Here is a 25,782-nt window from a genome sequence, read left to right on the forward strand (position 1 = left end):
CACGTGCACGCGGCGCGCACAGGTCGGGCCGCCGCAGGCAGGTCACTGGCACCAGGAGGAGGCAGGTCACGAGAACCAAGACGTCCTGTTAGAGATGAAGTGCAGGGCTTCAGGTGCTGCCACCTCCTAGGGCCGCCACAGCCGAGCGCCACGAACTGGGCAGCTTTAAGCAGGAAGGTGTTCGGAGTCCTGCAGGCGAGCACTTCGCAGCTGTGTCCAAGCCTCCAGCGTCCGGGGGCCCCAAGTTCCTGGCAGAGCCCCAGCAGCAGCCCCTGCCTTGTCTCCCTCTGGCTGTGTCCTGTGTCCCTGCGGCGTCTTCAGGATGCCAGTCATTGGACCAAGCGTCCAGGCCGCTCCAGCATGCCCTCATCTTAACTCGGTGTACCGGCAGCGACCCTCTTCCGACCGATTCTGAGACAACTAGGCGTCAGGACTTCAAAATACCTTTCTGGGCTGTCACCGTTCAGCCCGTAACGGAAGTGTTTCAGTGATCAGCTCCACAGGTAGCATAAACTCGCTTAGCTTCCTTTTCAGGTTCACTGAATTTTGAAACTCATTTTCCACGCTACCAGTATGGCCTCACTGCCTGTTAACAACCTATCAAATGGGTATCTTTTTGGAAGATGTCAGCATTTATACTTGAAGCGTTCTTCAAGTGTGGTGTCGTATGACCACCTGCTTTTTATAACTGTGTAAAAGCCATCTGTTATTTCCGTAGCAAAGTACCTGGACAATAAAGTGTTTTATACTCCTTGAGGCAATTTCACTTATTTCATGTTTTTCATAAAAAGGACTTGATGTAACTGAGTATGAGGACAATTTGAAGAAGTCGTGGGTGTGGAAAGAGCTACACGCCGTCAGGAACGTCAGGCCGTCCTGCCATGGCATCCTGGGTGTGTACGGAGGGATGCTTTACACTGGGATCTTCTACTGGATATTCAGAGGGATGGAGCCCTGGACCCTAAAACATAAAGGTAATTCCGGCTTAAGTATGAACGTTAGTCCTTAACTCAGGAAACGGGATCCAGTAAGTAGGGAAAAAGGTGACCTTTTACACTTTACCGTTTTAAACTTTTAGAGAAATGATGAATTCAGTATCTTTAGAACAGGGTATCATTGTTGAAAGAGGGATCAAGTCTTATTTCATCAGTGTAATATTTACAGATTTTTATTAAAATGTCTAAGGAAGTACTTTAGAATTAGATACATTTTTACTAAAAACCTTCCTCAAAACTTGGGAAGGTCCTGACTCCGATCAGCTCAAGCCAGCCAAGGACTGCACACCTATTGAGTATCCAAAGCCAGATGGGCAGATCAGTTTTGACCTCTTGTCATCCGTGGCTCTGAGCGGCACCAACCATGAACACGACCAGCCGGCACATCTGACCTTGAAAGATGACAGTGTACCTGTGAACAGAAACCTGAGCACATACGACGGGCCCGAGCAGCGCTTCTGCCCTGCAGGTCAGTACGCTCATTCCCATCTGCTACTGAAACGTCAGTAGCAGGATTTGCTTGAACCACGTTTTGAAAACTCATTATGTTTCTACTCTAATGCTAGAGCAGTAGGGATTTCTCGTTAAGCCTAATTCAGATGGCATTTCTCAAAAGCAGCCTTTTCTCTGTTTACCCTCAGCGCAAGGTTAAGGGTTACGGGAAAAAGCACCAAACACCTCTTTCCGTGTTCACGTGACGTACTTTAAAAAAATTTCTGTCACGGCTGCTCCTGTCTGTATATATGTATGCTCACATACACACACACATATACATTACATATGTGTGCATAGCCTAAAATACTAGATTTTGGCCACATGCAGCTCAGGGAAATGGTCCCGGACTTTAAATCCATCCTGGATACAGTATCTTCCAGTGCTGAGCTTTCAACTAGAATTATAGTAGGAACTGGGTCTCGAGAGCTGGTAGAACAGCAACCAGGTGTGTGAAAATCAGTACATTCTGGACAGGAACTAGGACATATGCTCTGTGAGGGAGGGACCTTGACTGTCTCTTGACTTTATCTTTTAACCATTTCTGTCATCTCACTGAGCTGTAAGCTGAGGGTAAGGGCTGACCTAATTTGTCTGTGCAGTCGCGGCACACATGTATACGGGCAGATCTCATTTTATTGCACCTGGCAGATACTGCTTTTCTTACAAATCAAAGGTCCCTGGCAACCCCGCGTTGAAGAAGCCTACTGGCGCCACTTTTCCAACATTTGCTCACTCCGTGTGTCACATGCGGTAATTCTTGCAAAATTTCAAACTTTGTCATTATTATATTTGATATTGTGCTCAGTGATCTTTGATGTTAGTACTATGACTCGCTAAAGGCTCAGATAGCATCTATTAGCAATAAAGTGTATTTTAAGCAAGGCATGTATATTGTTTTTTTAGACATAATGCTGTTATTGCACACTTCACAGACTGCAAAGTAGCGTAAATATAACCGTTACATATGCACTGGCAACCAAAAAATTCACATGACTTGCTCTATTGTGATAATTCACTTTATTGCAGCGTCCGGGTCTCTGAAGTGTGTCCATATATAACATCACACCCCAAAACTGCTCAACCTCGAGTTCCCTTGTTGGTAACGCCAACTCAGCCACATGCTGCTGTACCTTCTGCTTTTATCCATTTTAATTTATGCAACAGCAAATGCACACACCCAGATCTCTGTAATATTCTGTGGGTAAACATTCAGTCCACAAACCCTGAGGGTTTCTGTGGCTAATTTCTCCAGGACTTTAGCCTCTGCTTTAAAGGCAGCTACTGCACGGAGTTGCCTATGTTTCCTTACAGGAGTTTATGAATTTGTACCTTTGGAACAAGGTGATGGATTTCGGCTACAGATAAATGCCCAGAACTGCGTGCACTGTAAAACATGTGATATTAAGGATCCAAGTCAGAATATTAACTGGGTGGTACCCGAAGGCGGTGGAGGCCCAGCATACAACGGGATGTAACCTGCAGCCGGCTTCACCCGCGCCAGCGTCTCTAAAACGGACGGCAAGTTAACTTCAAATGTTTGCAAGTTCACAGGTGTCAAAAGCTTAAGTATATTTTTGATCAGAATGTTCATAAAATAATTATCAGTGAAATAATTTTATTTTATACTATACCTAAAACTGTCCCATAAAAAATTATGAATCTCTCTCTTAAATAAAACTTTGTAAGTGATGTAGCATCTACTTCTCTCTCCAAGGCTTCCAAGCTTTAGTACACTGTTGGTACTGCTGGCCTCCGACGTACATTTGACTCATCAGGCTCCGCACTTCAATGAAGTGTATCTCCTAGACCAGAGGTCGGCGTCCAGCCCCCCACCCTTCTTACGCAGTTTAACTGGAACACAGCAGTGCCTCCTGGTTTACACACTGTCAACGGGGGCTTCTGAGCTCCAAGTGCAGAACTGAGTAGCTGTGACAGACTGTAATGGCTACCTGACCCTTTAGAGATGTCTGCCAGCCCTGCACACATGTCACAGAGAGATGCATCAAACAACTGAGAAAAACAACATACATAAGTTTTCATCTGTTTATTCAAACAAGATGTGTCTAGGAGTTTAAAATACACTGGACACCATTATCCTTTGCAATGCAGAGAGCCATTTAAAATGAGTTCAACTTCACCATATTTTGTAACAATGGTCTATTAAGAGTGAATACCTACCTGTATCCTAGACTGCAAACAATGGGAACTGAAGTCTCAGAGGGAACACATAGGGATCATACATAATAGACAAGACCCTTAAATTGTCTTACTCGCTTTATACAATCAGTGCATACTTAAGCAAAACTGAATTCCTTATTAAGCAAACATTTTTGCATAAGCTGCCTTCTCTTTATCTTTCTGTGCCTTTATCTTTTGCTTGACTTTCAGCAATTCTGCCTGGATAGCTGCAAAATAAACATGTAACATGAGTTATTTCTCAAAACATCCAAAAAATGAGGTTGACCAGCAAACTGATGCTTTAGTATGATAAAAAATAACTCTTCGAAGAATGAGTGAGCCCTATTAACAGAGTATTTTACTTGGAGAAAGCGACCAAACATAAAAACCACAGAGCACAACTTTAGGAGACTGTCCACCGAGAGAACTGAATTACACACAGATGTGCCTTTGCCCATCAGAGGGGGGACCCCACTGAAGTGCCTCCCCAAAGACCTATTTCCACATCTAGACCTAGAATCACCATTTGTACTTGGTTTACCTGAAAAACAGGCTTATTTTTGTCACAGCTTTCCAAACCTTTCCTAAAACATATTCAGTAGCTAGAATACTTAGGTCATGGCCACGTTCAGCTTAAGACATGGTCCCAAACACTAAATTCGCCCTAAATACTGTGTCTTCTAATGCTGCTCTTCCATCTAGAATTACAGGACAGCAGAGAAAACAGTCTTCAGACATGTGGAAAGCGGCTGGAGTGTAAGCTGAAGGCAGCGACCCTGACTTGTGCTTTCTGCAGCGTGACTGGAGCCTGGCCTGTAACAGGCGTTCTGCAGTATCTGCTGGACAAATCAACCTCTAAGTGGCAAAGGGTATGCTGGTTCATGAGGATAAATTCTTTAGGGACAAAATGAACTTCCACTACAGAAACTGCCAACTTACCTTTATCCTCTGGTGCTATCTCCTGAGCTTTCTTAAGATCAGCCTTTAATTGGAAAAAAAGAAACATTTAAAGAAATATTAGGTTATGAATTATGAAAGTTTTTTAAATTAAAATTTAAGAGAGGAACTTCAAGATGGCAGAAGAGTAAGATGTGGAGATCACCTTCCTCCCCACAAATACATCAGAAATACATCTACACATGGAACAACTCCTACAGAACACCTACTGAACGCTGGCAGAAGACCTCAGACCTCCCAAAAGGCAAGAAACTCCCCACGTACCTGGGTAGGGCAAAAGAAAAAAGGAAAAACAGAGACAAAAAAAAATAGGGATGGGACCTGCACCAGTGGGAGGGAGCTGTGGAGGAAAGATTTTCACACACTAGAAGCCCCTTCGCGGGCGGAGACTGCAGGTGGCAGAGGGGGGACGCTTTGGAGTCGCAGAGGAGAGCGCAGCCACAGGGGTGCAGAGGGCAAAGCGGAGAGATATCCGCAGAGGATCAGTGCCGACCAGCACTCACCAGCCCGAGAGGATTGTCTGCTCACCTGCCAGAGCGGGCGGGGGCTGGGAGCTGAAGCTCGGGCTTCAGACGGAAGCCAAGAGAGGACTGGGGTTGGCAGCATGAACACAGCCTGAAGGGGGCTAGTGCGCCACAGCTGGCCGGGAGGGAGTCTGGGAAAGAGTCTGGAGCTGCCTAAAAGGCAAGAGACCTTTTCTTGCTTCTTTGTTTCCTGGTGCACAAGGAGAGGGGATTCAGAGCGCCGCGCGCCGCTTAAAGGAACTCCAGAGACAGGTGCAAATCGCGGCTATAAGCGCGGACCCCAGAGACGGGCATGAGACACTAAGGCTGCTGCTACCGCCACCAAGAAGCCTGTATGCGAGCACAGGTCACTACCCACAACTCCCCTCCTCCCAGAAGCCTGTGCAGCCCGCCACCGCCAGGGTCCCAGGATCCAGGGACAACTTCCCCGAGAGAATGCACAGTGCGCCTCAGGCTGGTGCAACATCATGCTGGCCTCTGCTGCCGCAGGCTCACCACGCACCCGTGCCACTCCCTCCCCCCAGCCTGAGTGAGCTGGAGCCCCCGAATCAGCGGCTCCTTTAACCCCCTCCAGTCTGGGTGAAGAAAAAACGCCCTTTAGGAGACCTGCACGCAGAGGCGGGGCCAAATCCAAAGCTGAACCCCGGGAGCTGTGTGAACAAAGAAGAGAAAGGGAAATCTCTCCCAGCAGCCTCAGGAGCAGCGGATTAAAGCTCCACCATCAACTTGATTTACCTGCATCTATGGAATACATGAATAGACAGCGAATCATCCCAAGTTGAGGAAGTAGACTTTGGGAGCAAGATATATATATATATTTTTTTCCCTTTTTCTTTTTTTCTAAGTGTGTATGTGTATGCTTCTGCAGGTGATTTTCTCTGTATAGCTTTGCTTTTACCATTTGTTCTAGGGTTCTGTCTGTCCGGTTTTTATTATTATTATTACTTACAAAAAATTTTTTCTTAATATTTTTTATTTTAATAACTTTATTTTTTTTTACTTTATTTTACCACCTTCTTTCTTTTTTTCTCCCTTTTATTCTGAGCTGTGTGGATGACAGGCTCTTGGTGCTCCAGCCAGGTATCAGGGCTGTGCCTCTGAGGTGGGAGAACCAAGTTCAGGAGATTGGTCCACCAGAGTCCTCCCAGCTCCACGTAATATCAAACAGCGAAAATCTCCCAGAGATCTCCATTTCACACCAAGACCCAGCTTCACTCAATGACCAGCAAGCTACAGTGCTGGACACCCTATGCCAAACAACTAGCAAGACAGGAACACAGCCCCATCCATTAGCAGAGAGGCTGCCTAAAATCATACCAAGGCCACAGACACCCCAAAACACCACCAGACATGGACCTGCCCACCAGAAAGACAAGATCCAGCCTTATCCACCAGAACACAGGCACCAGTCCCATCCACCAGGAAGCCTACACAACCCACTGAACCAACCTTAGTCACTGGGGGCAGACACACACAAAAAAATGGGAACTACAAACATGCAGCCTAGGAGACCCCAAACACAGTAAGTTAAGCAAAATGAGAAGACAGAGAAACAGCAGATGAAGGAGCAAGATAAAAACCTACCAGACCTAACAAACGAAGAGGAAACAGGCAGTCTACCTGAAAAAGAATTCAGAATGGTAGTAAAGATGATCCAAAACCTTGGAAATAGAATACAGAAAATACAAGAAACGTTTAACAAGGACTCAGAAGAACTAAAGAGCAAACAGTGATGAACCACACAGTAAATTAATTCTCTAGAAGGTTCAGTAGGCAGAAGAACGGATAAGTGAACTGGAAGATAAAAATAGTGGAAATAACTACTTCAGAGCAGAATAAAGAAAAAAGAATGAGAAGAATTGAGGACAGTGTCAGAGACTTCTGGGACAACGTTAAACACACCAACATTCGAATTATAGGGGTCCCAGAAGAAGAAGAGAAAAAGAAAGGGACTGAGAATATATTTGAAGAGATTATATATAGTTGAAAACTTCCCTAATATGGGAAAGGAAATAGTTAATCAAGTCCAGGAAGCACAGAGAGTCCCATACAGGGTAAATCCAAGGAGAAACATGCCAAGACCCATATTAATCAAAATATCAAAAATTAAATAAAAAGAATATTAAAAGCTGCAAGGGAAAAACAACAAATAACACGTAGCAGAATCCCCATAAGGTTAAAAGCTGATCTTTCAGCAGAAACTCTACAAGCCAGAAGGGAGTGGCAGGACATATTTAAAGTGATGAAGGAGAAAAACCTACAACCAAGATTACTCTACCCAGCAAGGATCTCATTCAGATTTGACGGAGAAATTAAAACCTTTACAGACAAGCAAAAGCTAAGAGAATTCACCACCACCAAACCAGCTTTACAACAAACGCTAAAGGAACTCCTCTAGGCAGGAAACAAAGGAGAAGGAAAAGACCTACAATAATAAACCCAAAACAAGAAAACGGTAATAGAAATATACATATCGACAATTACCTTGGATTAAATGCTCCAACCAAAAGACACAGACTGGCTGAATGGATAGAAAAACAAGACCCATATATATGCTATCTACAAGAGACCCACTTCAGACCTAGGGACACATACAGACTGAAAGTGAGGGGATAGAAAAACATCCTCCATGCAAATGGAAATCAAAAGAAAGTTGAAGTAGCAATTCTCATATCAGACAAAATAAACTTTAAAACAAAGACTATTACAAGAGACAAACAGGGACACTGCATACTGACCAAGGAATCAATCCAAGAAGAAGATAAAACAATTGTAAATATTTATGCACCCAACATAGGAGCACCTCAAAACATAAGGCAAATATTAACAACCATAAAAGGGGAAAATGACAGTAACACAATCATAGTAGGCGACTTTAACACCCCACTTTCACTAATGGACAGATCATCCAAAATGAAAATAAATAAGGAAACACAAGCTTTAAATGCTACATTAAACAAGATGGACTTAATTGATATTTATAGGACATTGCACCCCAAAACAACAGAATACACGTTCTTCTCAAGTGCTCATGGAACATTCTCCAGGATAGATCACATCTTGGGTCACAAATCAAGCCTTGGTAAATTTAAGAAAATTGAAATCGTATCAAGTATCTTTTCCGACCACAAGCCTTGAGACTAGATATCAATTACAGGAAAAAAATCTGTAAGAAATACAAACACATGGAGGCTAAACAATATGCTACTAAATAACCAAGAGATCACTGAAGAAATCAAAGAGGAAATCAAAAAATACCTAGAAACAAATGACAATGAAAACATGATGACCCAAAACCTATAGGAGGCAGCAAAAGCAGTTCTAAGAGCAAAGTTTATAGCCAAACAATCCTACCTCAAAAAACAAGAAACATCTCCAATAAACAACCTAACCTTACACCTAAAGCAATTAGAGAAAGAACAAAAAACCCCCAACGTTAGTGTTATGCAAGATATCATAAAGATCAGATCAGAAATCGATGAAAAAGAAATGAAGGAAACGATAGCAAAGAGCAATAAAACTAAAAGATGATTCTTTGAGAAAATAAGCAAAATTGATAAACCATTAGCCAGACTTACCAAAAAAAAAGGGGGGGGAGAAGACTAAAATCAGTAGAATTACAAATGAAAAAGGAGAAGTAACAACTGACACTGCTGAAATACAAATGATCATGAGAGATTACTACAAGCAAGTGTATGCCAATAAAATGGACAACCTGGAAGAAATGGACAAATTCTTAGAAATGCACAACCTTCTGAGACCGAACCAGGAAGAAATAGAAAATATCTACAGACCAATCACAAGCACTGAAATTGAAACTGTGATTTAAAATTTCCAACAAACAAAAGCCCAGGACCAGATGGCTTCACAGGCAAATTCTATCAAACATTTAGAGTAAAGCTAACACCTATCCTTCTCAAAACCTTCTAAAATATAGCAGAGGGAGGAATACTCCCAAACTCATTCTACGAGGCCACCATCACCCTGTTACCAAAACCAGACAAAGACGTCACAAAGAAAGAAAACTACAGGCCAAAATCACTGGTGAACAGAGATGCAAAAATCCTCAACAAAATACTAGCAAACAGAATCCAACAGCACATTAAAAGGATCATACACCATGATCAAGTGGGGTTTATTCCAGGAATGCAAGGATTCTTCAATATACACAAATCAATCAACGTGATACACCGTATCAACAAACTGAAGGAGAAAAACCATGTGATCATCTCAACAGACGCAGAGAAAGCTTTCGACAAAATTCAGCACCCATTTATGATAAAAAGCCTCCAGAAAGTAGGCATAGAGGGAACTTTCCTCAACATAGTAAAGGCCATATATGACAAACCCACAGCCAACATCATCCTCAATGGTGAAAAACTGAAACTATTTCCACTAAGATCACGAACAAGACAAGGTTGCCCACTCTCACCACTCTTATTCAACATAGTTTTGGAAGTTTTAGCCACAGCAATCAGAGAAGAAAAAGAAATAACACGAATCCAAATTGGAAGAGAGGTAAAGCTGTCAGTGTTTGCAGATGACATGATACTATACATAGAGAATCCTAAAAATGCTACCAGAAAACTACTAGAACTAATCAATGAATTTGGTAAAGTAGCAGGATATAAAATTAAAGCACAGAAGTCTCTTGCATTCCTATACACCAATGATGAAAAATCTGAAAGAGAAATTAAGGAAACACTCCCATTTACCACTGCAACAAAAAGAATAAAATATCTAGGAACAAACCTACCTAAGGAGACAAAAGACCTGTTTGCAGAAAATTATAAGATACTGATGAAAGAAATGAAAGATGATACAAATAGATGGAGAGATATATACCATGTTCGTGGATTGGAAGAATCAACATTGTGAAAATGACTCTACTACCCAAAGATTCAATGCAATACTACTACAGATTCAATGCAATCCGTATCAAACTACCACTGGCAATTTTCACAGAACTAGAACAAGAAATTTCACAATTTGTATGGAAACACAAAGACCTCAAATAGTCAAAGCAATCTTGAGAAAGAAAAATGGACCTAGAGGAATCAGGCTCCCTGACTTCAGACTATACTACAAAACTACAGTAATCAAGACAGTATGGTACTGGCACAGAAACAGAAATATAGATCAGTGGAACAGGAGAGAAAGCCGAGAGGAAAATCCACGCATATATGGTCAATTTATCTTTGATAAAGGAGACAAGAATATATAGTGGAGAAAAGACAGCCTCTTCAATAAGTGGTGTTGGGAAACCTGGACAGCTACATGTAAAAGAATGAAATTAGAATACTCCCTAACACCATACACAAAAATAAACTCAAAATGGATTAAAGACCTAAATATAAGGCCAGACACCATCAAACTCCTAGAGGAAAACATAGGCAGAACACTCTATGACATAAATCACAGCAAGATTCTTTTTGACCCACCTCCTAGAGAAATGAAAATAAAAGCAAAAATAAACAAATGGGACCTAAGGAAACTTAAGAGCTTTTGCATAGCAAAGGAAACCATAAACAAGACGAAAAGACAACCCTCAGAATGGGAGAAAATATTTGCAAATGAAGCAACTGACAAAAGATTAATCTCCAAAATTTACAAGTAGCTCATGCAGCTCAATATTAAAAAAACAAACAACACAATCCAAAAATGGGCAGAAGAGCTAAACAGACATTTCTCCAAAGAAGGTATACAGAGTGCCAACAGACACATGAAAGAATGCTCAACATCACTAATCATTAGAGAAATGCAAATCAAAACTACAATGAGGTATCATCTCACACTGGTCAGAATGGCCTCATCAAAAAATCTACAAACAATAAATGCTGGAGAGGGTGTGGAGAAAAGGGAACCCTCTTGCACTGCTGGTGGGAATGTAAACTGATAAAGCCACTCCACTATGGAGAACAGTATGGAGGTTCCTTAAAAAACTACAAATAGAACTACCATATAACCCAGCAATCCCACTACTGGGCATATACCCTGAGAAAACCGTAATTCAAAAAGAGTCATGTACCACAATGTTCATTGCAGCTCTATTTACAATAGCCAGGAGATGGAAGCAACCTAAGCGTCCATCAACAGAGGAATGGATAAAGAAGAAGTGGCACACACATACAATGGAATATTACTCAGCCATAAAAAGAAACAAAACTGAGTTGTCTGTAGTGAGGTGGACGGACCTAGAGTCTGTCATACAGAGTGAAGTAAGTCAGAAAGAAAAACAAATACCATATGCTAACACATATATGGGATCTTAAGAAAAAATGGTCATGAAGAACCTAGGGGCAGGACAGGAATAAAGATGCAGACCTACTAGAGAATGGACTTGAGGACACAGGGAGGGGGAAGGGTAAGCTGGGACGAAGTGAGAGAGTGGTAATGACATATATATACTACCAAACGTAAAACAGACAGTTAGTGGAAAGCAGCCGAATAGCACAGGGACATCAGCTCGGTGTTTTGTGACCACGTAGAGGGATGGGATAGGGAGGGTGGGAGGGAGGGAGATGCAAGAGGGAAGAGATACGGGGACATATGTGTATGTGTAACTGATTCACTTTGTTGTAAAGCAGAAACTAACACACGATTGTAAAGCAATTATATATATAAAAGATGTTTAAAATAAAGTAAAATTTTAAACCAAACTTTACCAGTGCTTGGTCGTATTCTTTTAGTCCTTGCCATCCTTGGGCTCTACGGTACAGTGCTTTGGTATTTGCTGGATCTATTTCAAGGGCCTACAGAAAGTTATACAGTTAATATTTTTATCTGAATACTGAGTACTAAGTATACATGCTGGATTTCCATTTACTACCGGTCAGCTCCAAACCAACCGGTTCACTGTTCTGTGATAAAGGCGCTGGGCCTCGAGAGCCTCCAGTTACACGCTGCTTTGTCAGCAGAGGGCGCCCAGTGCCCATGGGCGAGGGACCCACTTCCCTTCCAGGTCCCTGCAAACGTCCTGCGAGCTCCCCCACGCTCCGGGGCACCCAGTGAGGCACAGCCCCCGTCCCCAACGCGCCTGGGTGTCGGCCCAGGGCCTCCATGCAGCCCAGAGGGAGCAGCTGCTCCTGCATCACACATGTCTCTGAACATACATACATACATACACGCACACACCTGCAATGCAATGCCCGGATTCTTCAGCGTTCCCTCTCCTAGGCAACCCCTCGCTACTCCAAATCGCCCCTTGTATGTCTCTGACAGTAACCTTTCTCTTTTGGAATTACTGTGTGGTGTCTATCTCCTGACTGGGCCCTAGCTGATAAGAGAAAAACATTCTGAATAAAAATTTGTGTACACTCATTTAGTTGACATCTAGGGGTTCTTCTGGAGCAAGAGTAACTTTTAATAGGTTTCTCCTCTGAAACATTTAAAAAATAGTGTATTTAGTAAAGGTCTTTTAAAGTATCTTTTAAAGGTCAGTATTCAGATTTTACTGAAAAGGGTATGTGTTATCTGCCTCACAGAGGTCAAAACGCGATCCAGAGTGAAGAACGGTCTTGTCCTCTGTCACATGCTCCCTCCTAATAAATACATTCTTATTCCTTATTCCACCTACCGCACTAAATCAGGATCGCATTTTATTTCCACTTGCTCGGGCACAGCTGATCTTTGTGACCTAGATTAATGTGCAATATACATAAAAATTACTAGAGGCGGTCTTTCTAAAATACATGTTTTAGTTTGGAAAACTGTTCAAACAAGCTGTGCAAGAGGGAGGCAGTCGTAACTGCTCTATTTAAGGAAGGCAGGCTGCCACCTTGCCGGCTTTGTCAGTTAGCCCTCCTGGACGTCCCCGTGAAGGCAGGGGACCTTCCTGTATGTCCCAACAGCACACACTGTCCCTGTACAAGTGCTGACGACCCTACGTTGAAACTGACTCCTCCTCCCATCAAAAAGGTTCCTCGAGGGGAGGGTCTTTCAATTAAAACACCGAAGTGTCTGTTAGCTGCTTAACCTGCTCCCAACACTGCGCTAAACAGTTTACACGCATTACACACAGTCTTCTTAACAATCCCAGGAGCAAAGCAGGATTTCCACTTGGCGTATAAAGAAATTCAGACTCTGCAAGTAGGAACTTGCTCAAGGTCGCAAAGCAACGACGCTCTGCTAACAGCCTCGCCGGCCAGTCGCAGTCATTCCTGCTGTCTTCCAACGCCCAGCACACAACAGGCGCTCAACAGTTAAGTGAATAAATGAGCTGAGGAAGAAAGTGTCTTCAGAGAAATGAAGTGATACAGTGTTATAAGCTAAATGAATGGTCTGAGAGGAAGAACTGAGGTCCAAAACACTTAGAGATAAAGTGACTTAGATTTCTATGTTTCACTGGGTCTCACGAGGTCGTCCGCAGTAAGGTAACAGTAGTGTCACATGAAACTGCTTTTGTTCGAAGTAGTAAGTCATCATCCAACTCTTTCAAAAAGGTAACATCAACAGGCTTACCTCCAAACAGCTGTCGACTGCTCCCTGCCAGTCGGACAGCTTCAGTTTGCAGGCACCGATATTCAGCAGGCAGCTCAAAGCGACAGGCTGCAGCTTTGCTCCGCCTGCGTTCTCAGTAGCAGCCTTCGAGGCTTCCACGTACCTGGAGAACACATCGGTACAAGCAGCAAGCAGCCCCCATTAAGACTTAACTCTGCTCTCCTCCACTCAGTCAAAACGTGCTGTTGTCAGTTCTGATATAAAAGTTCATTACATGCTAATATTAATGTTAATGACCACAATCTTTTTCTTAAATGCTTTCCTTTGGAAGATTTTTTTTTTAATTGTTCCAACTTCTTTCCCAAAATGTTCAAAGAAGCCAACTTAAGAACAATCCCCAAAAATAGAGATTATACAGTAGGAACACTTCTATTTGTAAAGCTCAGGTTTCCATCACCCACTTTCCAGTGTAATTAGCTTTGGAACCAAGGCTGTCATTGTGGGACAGAGACTGGAATGGGGACAGGTGAAGAGCCCTGTGGTGGTGATTCTGACTTGTCTTTTACTGTAGTTCCTAGCTGTTTACTGAAAAGGGCCTGGCCCCCAGAATTAGGTTTCTAGAGTCTGTCGCCCACTGAAAGGAATCAGGGCTCCTTGGAGAAACTCAGATCTGGACACAAGGTTACGAACAAGATGGGTCTGGACCATCTTGTGGCAGAAAGCAAGAGCTCACAGACTAACAGAACAGTCAAAGGGATACAGGAAAGGGGCTCCCACCGGACAATCGGGAAGCCTTCAAGCATCAGAAAGAACGACGGTAATAGTATAACTCGTTGAATTGATCAAATACTACAGTAACACTTAAAAAAAAGGAGGGGTGGGGGGTCTTTCAAGCAGAAGAATGCCAGCTCATAACTGCAGAATGACTGAGAAAATCGCAGTTCTGCAAGCGTCAGTGTAATAACTGATTCAGGCAAAGGGCTTCAATGATGCTGAAACCACTGGATGAAAGGCTAGGAATGAGATGTTCACACAATCTCACAGTTATCACCTCACAGGGACTTATTATTTACAAAGGGGAAGAGGCACTTTCAAAACAGAGATGTGGCTAGCGCCACTTTAACCAAGTGCCAAGACTCAAAACGGGCACAACCGCCATGTGCCTTCAGGACATGGTATCATAGGAAACATACACGTCACCTATTCAAGTCCTTGCTGAAATATGTAACCTCAAACTAATCTTGAGGAAGCAATAAACACACAGATGGTACTGCGTAAGACAACGGGCTTCAAAGCCACAAAATTCAAATGACTAAAAAACGTGGAGATTAAAAATTAGAGGAGCCTTAGAGACATAAAACCAAGGATACAATGGATACTGGTGTAAAAACAAAACAAAACAATATTGAAACAACTGGGGACCTTTGAATATGGATGACGAAATGATATTTGGGAGATGTTTTCATAGTCTTAAGGCTACGTAGAAGAGTGGCCTGGCTTCTCAGGAAATGCTTGCTAAAATATTGAGGGGTAAAGTGTCATGGTATCTTCAACTTCCTTTCAAAATGATTCTGCAGAAACAAGTGTGGCAAAACTTAAAAACCGGTGAACACAGGTAAAGGTACATGGCTATCCATGTACTATTCTTAACTTTTCTGTTTTGAAATTTTTCAAAATAAGAATCTGGAAGCAACCAAAGAAATGCAACTATTTCAATACACCTGGTTACTCTGCAAGTAATATGCCAAAAATAGAAAAAACAACTCTTGAATTTCAGTTTATAATTCAATTTCAAGTTCTTACAGCAATTTATTTAAAATGTTTTATTACCTTAAAACTTTTGTGTATTTTTTAATGGCCATCTCCCAGTTCTGGGATTTGAAAAAAGTATTTCCAATGTTTTTCAAGTCTTCCGTTATTAATAAAATTTTATCTACCTGTATAAAAGAAGGAACACAAATATGCTGGCTTTGAGTATGTAACGCGGTTTAGCGCTAAGTTCTATCACTGAGACAGACTGATACAAAAAGCTCACAATTTTAGCGCTAAACATTTTTAGCAGTGTAAGTCCTTACACTTTAACCCACGTGAAGCACTCACGTCTTTTGCGTCTACGTCTGCGTCCTCGGGGAAGTCTGGGTGACTGTCACCAGATCCATCCGTGGGGAACATTCCCCAATCATCCCTGCGCTGCAGTTCTCCGCAATCGGCAGTCACGCACAACTGTAAAAATAACCCTGAATTGTAGACGCGTCTACCACATTAATGACGACTTTAAAGGCACGAGCAACGCCGACCAAGCCGCTTCTGCCCCGACGGGCTGGCGTCGGGAGGCGCACCTCCGCACACGCTCCAAGGAGCACGGCAGTGTCACTTCGCAACAAACGCACTTGCTGCTGCTGTCCCGCAGCTCGGCGTCCACAGACTAAGTGGAAACTTTCATCGTTCCCTGTGGAATCCTCCTCACGTGGGGCACGTGCCCTCGACTCACTGACCACCGTTTCCTTCGCACACTGAGTGGCAGCCCCCCTCCTGCTGGTCTGAGTCTCCAATTCCACTCCCAACCCTGCCCGTGAGGGTGGGTCTGTGGTGGCCGTGTGGATTCACAGACATTTAGAACACAAGCATCTTTGGCGTGACATCATCCAGTCTAAACCCTTAAAACGATTTATGGAAGATGAGGAAACGGGCCAAGGAAAATTAAATAACGAGAGCAAGCCTAAACCACAAGTTCAATGGCAGAGAGGAGACCAAGATTTCCTGGTTTCCTGCTCTCTCTGTACTCGTACACACACTGACTCAAAGTTTTGCAGGTCTAGCAGAGTTAAGTTACCAAAATCGGCAAGACTGATGCTGAAAGCGTAACAACCTCCTTTTAAACTGCCCTCATCTCTCCCAGTGTAGAAAACAGCTTTGAAGAAAAAGTGGCAGGTCCAGGCTTCTTTAACAAGAGCTGTCCTACCGTCTTTCAGCTAACCATCATCTGAGCCTTTAACTTACATTTCCTAAGACGGCAACTAGGATAATGAGGGTATTACCCTGCCACCTGGTACTCACTTTGGCAGGTTTTTCACCTTTCACCTCCACATTCTCCAGAATCCTTGCCACACCCATTCCTTTAATCACTTGGCCAAACACCACGTGTTTGCCATCCAAGTGAGGAGTCGGAACCATCGTGATGAAGAACTGAGAGCCGTTTGTGTTGCGGCCTGCATTTGCCATGCTCAGTAATCCCTCCTTATCGTGCTGCAGGAATAAGCCATTAAAGAAAACCAAGGTTAGAGTTATTGTCTGAATTACTCTCTACCAACCGTTCACAAAACTAGGGGGGACTGCAATACCATTTAGATCACAGTGTGTGTAATCTTACTTTGTACCAACTGTAACCTTCAATTCACAAAACGTGGGATACTTAATCACTTTTTAAACTTTAAGAAAAGCTTATGAGACCGAATGAAGTAACAGAAACAATCGTGGCAGGCAGAGGTGGCACTTCTAAATCGGCCATATTGAGAGAATGCTTACGCTTCATCTTTAAGATGAAGATCTAGTCATCTGGCTTTGCCCTTTCTTATGACGGGGGCGATTTTTTCTGAAAAGCACTCAGCAGCGCTCCTGCTCTCAGGCCTACATTATGATTCTTCCTTTACACTGAGAACAGCGAGAGACATTCAGTCTAGACTGGAAGTCCCATTGGGTCCTTTCCTACTCTCCAAGGGAGCCAAATATTACGGCTTTCATCCGGGTGAAGCACTTCTTCAGAGAGTGTCCAAAAGGAACCGCCATGTACCTCCCGAAACCCAACCTCTACCTTGGCCCAGCCTGTTCAAAGGCCCTGTGGTCCCACTGTCTTCCTCTCTCCACCTGACCCTACGGCTTCCTAAACGCACTCCTTGTTGGGCCACACGTGAGACACTCACGCCAGTCCTCCCGCCTAAGGTGCCTTTACCCCTCAGCCTAAATCTGGCCCCGCCTTCAAGGCTCCCAAGCGTGTAGAAGGCAAGAAGAACCAGATGCCCTTGCAAAAGGTCCCCTTGCTTCTTCTCAACGTGTCCATCACATGATCTTAGGGTTCATCCTTCTGGTAGCTTCCCTTTCTCCCTTCCAAAAGTCTGGTGCTTTTCCCACGATATTAAATATTATTAACCTTATTTCCTCAGCCTCCTCATGCCTTTGTCCTTCCTCACTCACATCCCTCCCTCACACTGGCATCTGTATTCTAGTTCCTTCTAAGCAAATCTCAGCCACCTTGCGAGCTCCAGTTTGCCCAGCTTCACTACCCATTCCCCCTCGGTGTCTTCCCTGATACATATCACACTTTTCCCTACAGCATACACAGGAAGTCACAATCAACTTAGCATTTACTAGCGTATTATTATATTATTCTCCAGTTGTCTTATGTGTTTTAATCTTGTCTTTCTGGCAAGATTTTTAATTCCTTATCAAGAAGGCATTTCATTTTTATAAATTCTTTAGTGCCAGTGACAGTACTAGCTGCAGGCAATAAACTGTTTAAAAGACTGATGAGGAGCGCTTCCCTGGTGGCGCAGCGGTTGAGAGTCCGCCTGCCGATGCAGGGGACGCGGGTTCATGCCCCGGTCCGGGAGGATCCCACGTGCCGCGGAGCGGCTGGGTCCGTGAGCCGTGGCCGCTGCGCCTGCGCCCGGAGCCTGTGCTCCGCAGAGGGAGAGGCCACAGTGGTGAGAGACCCGCAAACCGCCAAAAAAAAAAAAAAAAAAAAAAAAACCAAAAAACTGATGACATTTTATCTCCAATTATCCTAATAACCTTGCTCATATTCCTCATTTCCGAAACAAGTCACTTTACTTTTGTACTTACACGTCCATTCTTATAACTTGAGTGATGCAACATACCCGTGAGACAAGGAAGATAAGAAGCACAGGCACCACTAATGTCCTTTAGGAGCCTGGACATTAACCAGATCTGCTAGTTGGCAAATCCCCTGACATCCCAGACATTAGCTATGCTTTTGTTGCTCTTCAAATTTAAGCATAAAGATGCATAAGTTACCATCCCTCTGACAAGCACATTTTTCCTGGAAACAGTTCTGCCATATGGTGGCCACCCTTAAAAACACATTGGCTTTACTGAAGTATATAAACCTGGATCACAATGAAATAGCTGTTACATTCTTGCCAATAAAATCACTACTGGATGAAATTTTTTCGTATTAAAGATGTATATTTATGGGGCTTCCCTGGTGGCGCAGTGGTTAAGAATCCACCTGCTGATGCAGGGGACACGGGTTCCAGCCCTGGTCCGGGAAGATCCCACGTGCCGCGGAGTGACTAAGCCCACGAGCCACAACTACTGAAACCCGTGTGCCTAGAGCCCGTGCTCCACAACAAGAGAAGCCACCGCAGTGAGAAGCCTGCACACAATGAAAAGCAGCCCCCGCTCGCCACAACTAGAGAAAGCCCGTGCGCAGCAATGAAAACCCAACACGGCCAAAAATAAATAAATAAAATAAATTTATTAACCAAAAGTATATTTACAAATATGATGCCTTCCACAAGTAAAGGAGATCTGAGCACATCTGAGGCATTTATCCTAATTCAACAAGTATCCCAGACACATCACAACCTTTATTATCAGCAACAAACACGCATTTTTGTCTACTTTACCTTATAATGGAAATTTTCATCTTCAAATTTTTCACCATAAATACTTTCTCCACCTGTCCCATTCTGATTTGAGAAGTCTCCACCCTGAATCATAAATTTCTTAATAACTACAAAAAAGGAAAATCGCCATTAGAAGTTACGGATGACTGCAGCATAAGGACAACTTCTCTCCTGTCTTTCCCCACCCCCGTCCACAACTGTAAACTCTTAAAAGGCTTTTCACAACCTGAGTCCCAGCTATTCCTACTCCCTGATGGCCCATTAACACTCAAAGAATCAGTTCGTATGGCACCTCCCCTATAAAACTGTCAGACCCCAAAACTGGAACTCCTTATTTTTCTCCAACAGCATCTTGATTCTACCTCACTTTTATCATATGTATCGTAATGATCTGTCTCTCCCAGCAAACAATTAAGTACAACAACTCCTTTTTTCCTCCTTGGTTACCATGTGCATGGCTGGGCACATAATGGTTACTCAAAAATGCTACTGAATAAACCAATTATTCCCAAGAGGTTTGTTACACTGTAATGCAAGTACTTCAGCAAATATTATCACTTAGTAGCAAGGGTTCCCAAGAACACTGCCGCACGCTCAGAGATTTCCCAGGACTCACAGAACTTGGTATCTGTTTGTATTACACGGATGTAGTAAGTAAGAAGACACAGCTGGATGATAAAGAGAGAAGATACAGGCAGAGTCTGGAGGAATCCAGGTGTTCCCTTATGCTCCCTCACTCCCATGACCGGTCACAGGGCACATTCCTCCTCCCCCCAGCAAAGAAATGCAGCAACATGTGCACAGTATTTCTCCCCAGCAGAGCCCTGTAGAGACTCAGAACCCAAGGTCTCTGCTGGGGCTGATCCTGCAGGCACTGTCTGCCCAGCAGGAAGCAAAATTCCAGACTCCCAAAGGAGAGCAGTGTCCAGCATAAATCAGATTGCACACAGAGTCTAGAAAGAGTAAATCACCTTCAGGATTCAGAGTGGTTCAAGCGCCACGTTCCCTGACTCCAGGCAATGGCCACCCTTGCAAGTAGACTCTTCTAAGGCCAGCAGCCTCAGGCCTGCTAAGTTAACTCTTTTCTACACACCCTTTATTAGCATACAGGCACTCCTCCATTTATTGCGCTTTGCAGATACTGTGGTGTTTTTTTTTTGTCTTTACAACTTGCAAGGCTTCTGGCAATCCTGAATACAGCAAGTCTATCGGTGCCATTTTTTTCAAAAGCATTTGCTCATTTCATGTCTCTGTGTCACATTTTGGTAATTCTTGCAATATTTCAAACTTTCATTATTATTTGTTATGGTGATCTATGATGAGTAATCTTTGATGTTACTACTATAATTGTTTCGGCATTTTTTAGCAATAAAGTATTTTTAGATTAAGGTACATACTTTTTTATCAGACATAATGCTATTACACACAATAGACTACAGTATAAACATAACTTTTATATGCACTGGGAAACCAAAAATTTGTGTGACTTGCTTTACTGCAATATTCGCTTTATTGTGGTGGCCTGGAACTGAACCTGCACTATCTCCATGGTATGCTTGTATTTTGGTATTTTATTAAACGTGACAGTAAATCAACAGTTTAAGTATTTTTAAATCACTGTTAATTTTTTCTTAATCAAGTTTTAGGAAAATTTAAATACTCATAATTATAGTTTAACTCATTTGTTTATTCATTAAACAAATATTTATTGCAGGCCTACTCAATAACTATACTGGATGTTAAGGACAAAATGGTGAGAAGTTAGTTTCTGAACTCATGGAGCCTACAGTCTATTGCGGGAGCCATCAAATAATCACTGAACAAAGGTACGACGACACAGTGTGAAAAGTCACGTTTTAATCACACTGTGTCCTATCACACCAGGTGTACAAGACACGGAATCTTTAAGTTGGCTGCAGTCTTCCCAAGCAATCCTGCCCAAGAAGGAGGCATAACTTTCTGTCACCAGGTAGTCAAGCTACCCAAGCTCTGTTTACCATGGCCACACCCTGGTGAAGCTAGGGTAGTCCATTTCTGTATAAATAAATCTTAGTACCCTCCCATAATTAATTCCACCTTCCACAGCCCAACCTTTATGAGACTGAGCTATCAACGCAGATGTCAAAGCATCCTTTTGGAAACTAACAGTAATTTTTTTTTTTTTTTTTTTTTGCATCATACAGTTTGGAGGATTTTTTTTAATTGAGGTAAAATTTACATAGCATAAAATTAACCACTAACCATTTTAAAGTGTACAATTCAGTGGTATTTAGTACATTCACAGTATTGGTAATTATCGCCTCTATCTAGTTTCAAGTTCTTTTCATCACCCCAAAACGAAACCTTGTACAAATTAAAAGCAGTCACTCCCCGTCCCTCTACCCCTAGCCCCTGGCAACCACCGATCTGCTTTCTGTCTCTATGGATTTATCTATTCTGGATATTTCATATAAATGAAGTTATACAACAAATGACCTTTTGTGTCTCACTTTTATCACTTGGCATAATATTTGCAAGGTTTGTCCCCATGGTATACCATGTATCAGTACTTCATTACTTTTCATGGCTGAATAATAATCCATTATATGTAATTGTTAACTCTCACCCTCTACTTAGTGTTTTCTTCCCTAACTTCTAAAGAACAGGATTCAATCACCTATAAGGAGAACCAGATTCAGAAAACGCGTACGTACTACGATGGAAAGGACATCCTTTGAAATGTAGAGGTTTCCCAGTGCTGGGTCCAATGCCTTTTTCTCCTGTACACAATGCACGAAAATTTTCTGCAGTTTTGGGTACAATATCTGCAAACAATTCCAAGACAATTCGACCAACTGAAAGAAGAAAATGAAACTGTGTCAGTATGCAAAACAACCAGCTAAATAAGCAAATGGTAAAAGGAGAGTTCGTAAAATTATGGTGACTGAAATACCAAGTTCTCTTTTTTGGTCATTTTTCTAATATTCAAATTCAGTCTACCTCATGTTAAGTATCATGAATCTAGATGAATTTGAAACAATTCTTTTACTACATCTTACAAAGGATCACCAACACAACAGCCAGAAGAGTAGCACCATTTAAGGACACCATGAACTAGGAATGGTTTTCCCTTGATTAACTTCTCTGACATGTACTCGTAACTTCCCATCACCGAGTAACCAACAGGAGAAAATGAAACATCCTGAGGGGTCACGTTGGCCATGCTGTAGGTACAGCTGTAGTCTTTGTGCGCTGTGGAACCTGCCCAGTGAAAAGTTCACATTCTAGACAATTCCTAAGGCAGGTAAAAGATAAACCTGGCACTAAATTTCAAAACAAAATGAATGTACTGATACATATAAGTCTGTGTGTGTGTGTGGTCAATGGAAGAGGATCACCTGCCGCACCAGTAAGCAAAGGATGTTGCACCCATCGAGCCCTCTCATTACAGCCGCCTGGACAGTGAGCCCTGCGGGAGCTCAGCATAAAGACAAATGGGCTGCCCAGTGCCAAGCCCACCGAGCCCTCAGTCGCTGCAGCCAGCCCAAAGGTGCCCCCTGAGGAGACTCAGGGTCAGAAAGCACAGGATGTTGGCCCCGGCAGCCGAGGTGCACGTCCAGGGAAGGGTTTCAGTGAGCCCGGCTCTTGCATCTCCCCATACACAGAAAAGCGCGACGTCCCTTAACTTGACATGTCTGGTTTCCTCTGTTAACCGTCATCTTTTGATGTTCCCACGACGTGGTTTTTGTTGCAACAACTCCTATATATCCCGGCTCCTCTCTTAGCCCTTCAGAGCACTCCTCAGAGCTATATGCCAAGCTGCACCCCGGACTTAACGTCCTCAGTTTTGCCCACCAAATAAAACAAAAATCCGGAACTTTCATACGGTGTTTTGTTTTTGTTTTTGTTTTTCCAGACAACAGTGTGTATCCATAACCGTCCCCCCGGTCCCTGAATGCGGATGTCTCCTTTGCCCACACATTCAAACACACCGCGGGCAACTCAGCTACAAAGCAATGCGCTGATTCACCAGGTCTCAGGCGCCTCCGAGCTGCTACCGTAGCCGAGGTAACCACACCGCCACACGCACCTCACTTTCCCCAACGCCGACACAGAGGCGATGGCCTCCGAGCTGAACGGACCTCTAAGTTAAGAATCCGTAGCAAGATGAAAAAAACCCGCAAAAATCGTTTTAATTTACAGATATCGCGGTAACTGCTGATACACGTCTCGTGGGAAGAGACACAGGGGAACGGGAGCCCCTGAAACGCATAACCGGGGCTTTCTGAATGTCCCCCAAACATAAAAAAAGGTGGCGGGGAAGGGCGGCCAAGTCGGGAGAGACAGACCCAAAGGCCGCCACCACCCCCGGACAGAAACTTCCAGAAACTTCCGCACACCCCACGGCACCGGTACAAGGTCCCGGGCCCGCCCCAGCCTCTGGGACCCCGACCCCGGGAGCCTCGCCTCCTCACCTCGCTCCCCTCCGACGTCCACGTCCAAGAAGACTCGGGGGTTACTGGGGTTGGACGGCTTAGCCTGGGGTGACGGGTGCGACATTGTGGCCCGCAGACGCGTTCGCGAGCGCCTCGGAACACTCCGTGGCAGCCGCGCAGCCCGAACCCCAAAGCCGGCTGCGTCTGCGAAGAACCACAGCGCTGGCGACCCGCTTCCGACAGGGGCCCGGAGGCCGCGGCCCGTCTTCCCGCGTCTCCGCCCGACTTCCGGCGTCTCCGCTCGACTTCCGGCGTCTCCGCCCGACTTCCGGCGTCTCCGCTCGACTTCCGGCGTCTCCGCTCGACTTCCGGCGTCTCCGCCCGACTTCCGGCGTCTCCGCCCGACTTCCGGCGTCGGATTCCGACCTCCGGCGGCGTCTGCCTTCGCTGCCGGCCTCTGGCCGTTCTTTCTCTGACCCCGCTCCTCCCTCTTTTCTCGCTCACTGAAGCCGCAGCACCAGTTGTTTTTATCCCTGTCGCTCAAGCTTCGTGGCTGTTCCTGCCGTCGTGGCGTAGGGGAGAGCGTGTCGGACGGCCACGCCCCTTCCAGCCTCCGGGCCCCGCTCACTGGCGAGGTGCCGCTGCTGTGAAGCTCCGTTTGTCTGGGAAACGGGACAGGAAATACCTAAGTCCGGGGGTCTGGGGCAGCCTGGCGGCGGCGCATCCCTACTCCCCGGGCCGGGCCGGGGCGGCCGTGTTGTGCTTCGATCCTCGCGCGGCCGTGGGAGTGAGGCGGGGGCCGGGCGGAGGGTTCCCGGCGCCGCGGCTTTGCTGTCGCCCGCGTCCCCGTAGGGGCGTGTGTGCAGGCCCCTGGCCCCGCCGCTGGGCGGCACGCCGTCGCCTCTTCGTGCAGCCTAATTCTGGAGAAGGGTAGTGTGGTCCTTGGCACCTCGCGGCGTTCTCGTTGCTTATTAACTTGCTGCTTCATCTGTCTCCTTCCGTTAGAATGGAACCCCGGGCAAGAATTGTCTTGTCTTTTCCTCTTTCTGTCCCCGACGCTTCTCCCGGTGTCTGACCTTGAGAATGTTTTTGAGAAAATATTAGCAAGAGCGTTCGTCTCCATGTGCCTTTATGCACAACTCCAGAAGGGCCGCTCCATCAGCGTCTCGCGCTGACCCTTTCAAATTCCAGCGCCTTAAAATTACTGTAGGGGCCTCCCTGGGGGTCCAGTGGTCAAGAATCCGCCTTCCAGTGCAGGGGACGCGGGTGCCATCCCTGGTCGGGGAGCTAAGCTCCCACTTGCCGCCGGGCAAAAGACCCAGCGCAGCCAGAAAAAGAAAAACAGTTACTGTAAAATGTTAATTTCTTGTGAGTTGATGTCCTTCGGTTTCATGGTGTTTATCCGTCCTTTTTCCCCTGAAGATCCAGAAGGGCTCAGCACATAACCTCTGGGCCCCTTGATAAATAACAGAGTCGAAGTAAACTGTTCCCTAACCCAGTCTCATTTCCGGGCTGCAAACTGGTAACTTTGACTTTGCCTCCAAATATCAAAGGACACATAAAAATTAAAATTTTTATTCTGATTTACTAGCTTAAAAGCAGCTTTAAGCTTATTATTCCAAAAATTGTCACTTTTACGCCGTAACCTCATAAACATTCTTACCAAGATGAATATCCGGATTACCTAGGCAGCATAACTAAGCACTTCTACTTGGCTGTCAGACTTTGCGGGGTTCAAATTCAGTCTCTAATAGATACTATCCTGTGACTTGTCCAAATTACGTAGCCTCTCTCCTCAGTTTCCTCATCTAAATCTGGGTAATAATATGTTATAAGGGTTTTATGAGGATTACGTGAATTATCTAGGTGTCTTAGTATCTGACACACAGTAAGTAGTCAATAAGTGTAAGCAATTACTAACAATAAATAGCCAATACTTTATTATAATAATTACTAATATCAGCATATTTTAAAATGAAGTTAAAACTGCAAAGTTGCTTTGAGGCTGCCTCTGCATTCTTAGAAAATAGAACGTGATTCTTCCTGTTACAGAAAGGGGGCAGAGCACTGAGGAGCCACAACATTCAAAGGCCCAGGAGAGAAGGATGTGTCTGAAATGGAGGCCGAGAAGAAA

General features: G+C 44.2%; 2 protein-coding genes across 5 annotated transcripts in view; one reads left to right on the top strand and one right to left on the bottom strand.

Annotated features, from left to right (window-relative positions):
* ETFDH (electron transfer flavoprotein dehydrogenase) overlaps positions 1-3,179 on the top strand; it is a 37,110-nt gene extending 33,931 nt beyond the window's left edge. For all 4 annotated transcript variants that reach the window (XM_059066817.2, XM_067035436.1, XM_067035437.1 and 1 more), the window contains 3 exons: positions 792-974; positions 1,243-1,464; positions 2,802-3,179. In XM_059066817.2, the coding sequence (XP_058922800.1) occupies positions 792-974; positions 1,243-1,464; positions 2,802-2,965 (569 nt within the window). In that variant the 3' untranslated portion in view covers positions 2,966-3,179. The remainder of the gene's footprint in view (positions 1-791; positions 975-1,242; positions 1,465-2,801) is intronic.
* A 340-nt stretch (positions 3,180-3,519) lies between these two features.
* PPID (peptidylprolyl isomerase D) lies at positions 3,520-25,083 on the bottom strand. Its single transcript, XM_059066824.2, has 10 exons — positions 23,688-25,083; positions 21,927-22,067; positions 19,234-19,340; positions 16,646-16,834; positions 15,689-15,811; positions 15,419-15,525; positions 13,610-13,751; positions 11,815-11,901; positions 4,608-4,650; positions 3,520-3,895 (listed from the first exon to the last, which is right to left on the bottom strand). The coding sequence occupies exons 1-10, from the start codon at positions 23,770-23,772 to the stop codon at positions 3,807-3,809; spliced, it is 1,113 nt and encodes a 370-aa protein (XP_058922807.1). The 5' UTR covers positions 23,773-25,083; the 3' UTR covers positions 3,520-3,806.
* Positions 25,084-25,782: the final 699 nt, after the last annotated feature.

The sequence above is a fragment of the Kogia breviceps genome, chromosome 6, assembly GCF_026419965.1.
Source record: "Kogia breviceps isolate mKogBre1 chromosome 6, mKogBre1 haplotype 1, whole genome shotgun sequence".
Lineage (NCBI taxonomy): Eukaryota > Metazoa > Chordata > Mammalia > Artiodactyla > Physeteridae > Kogia > Kogia breviceps.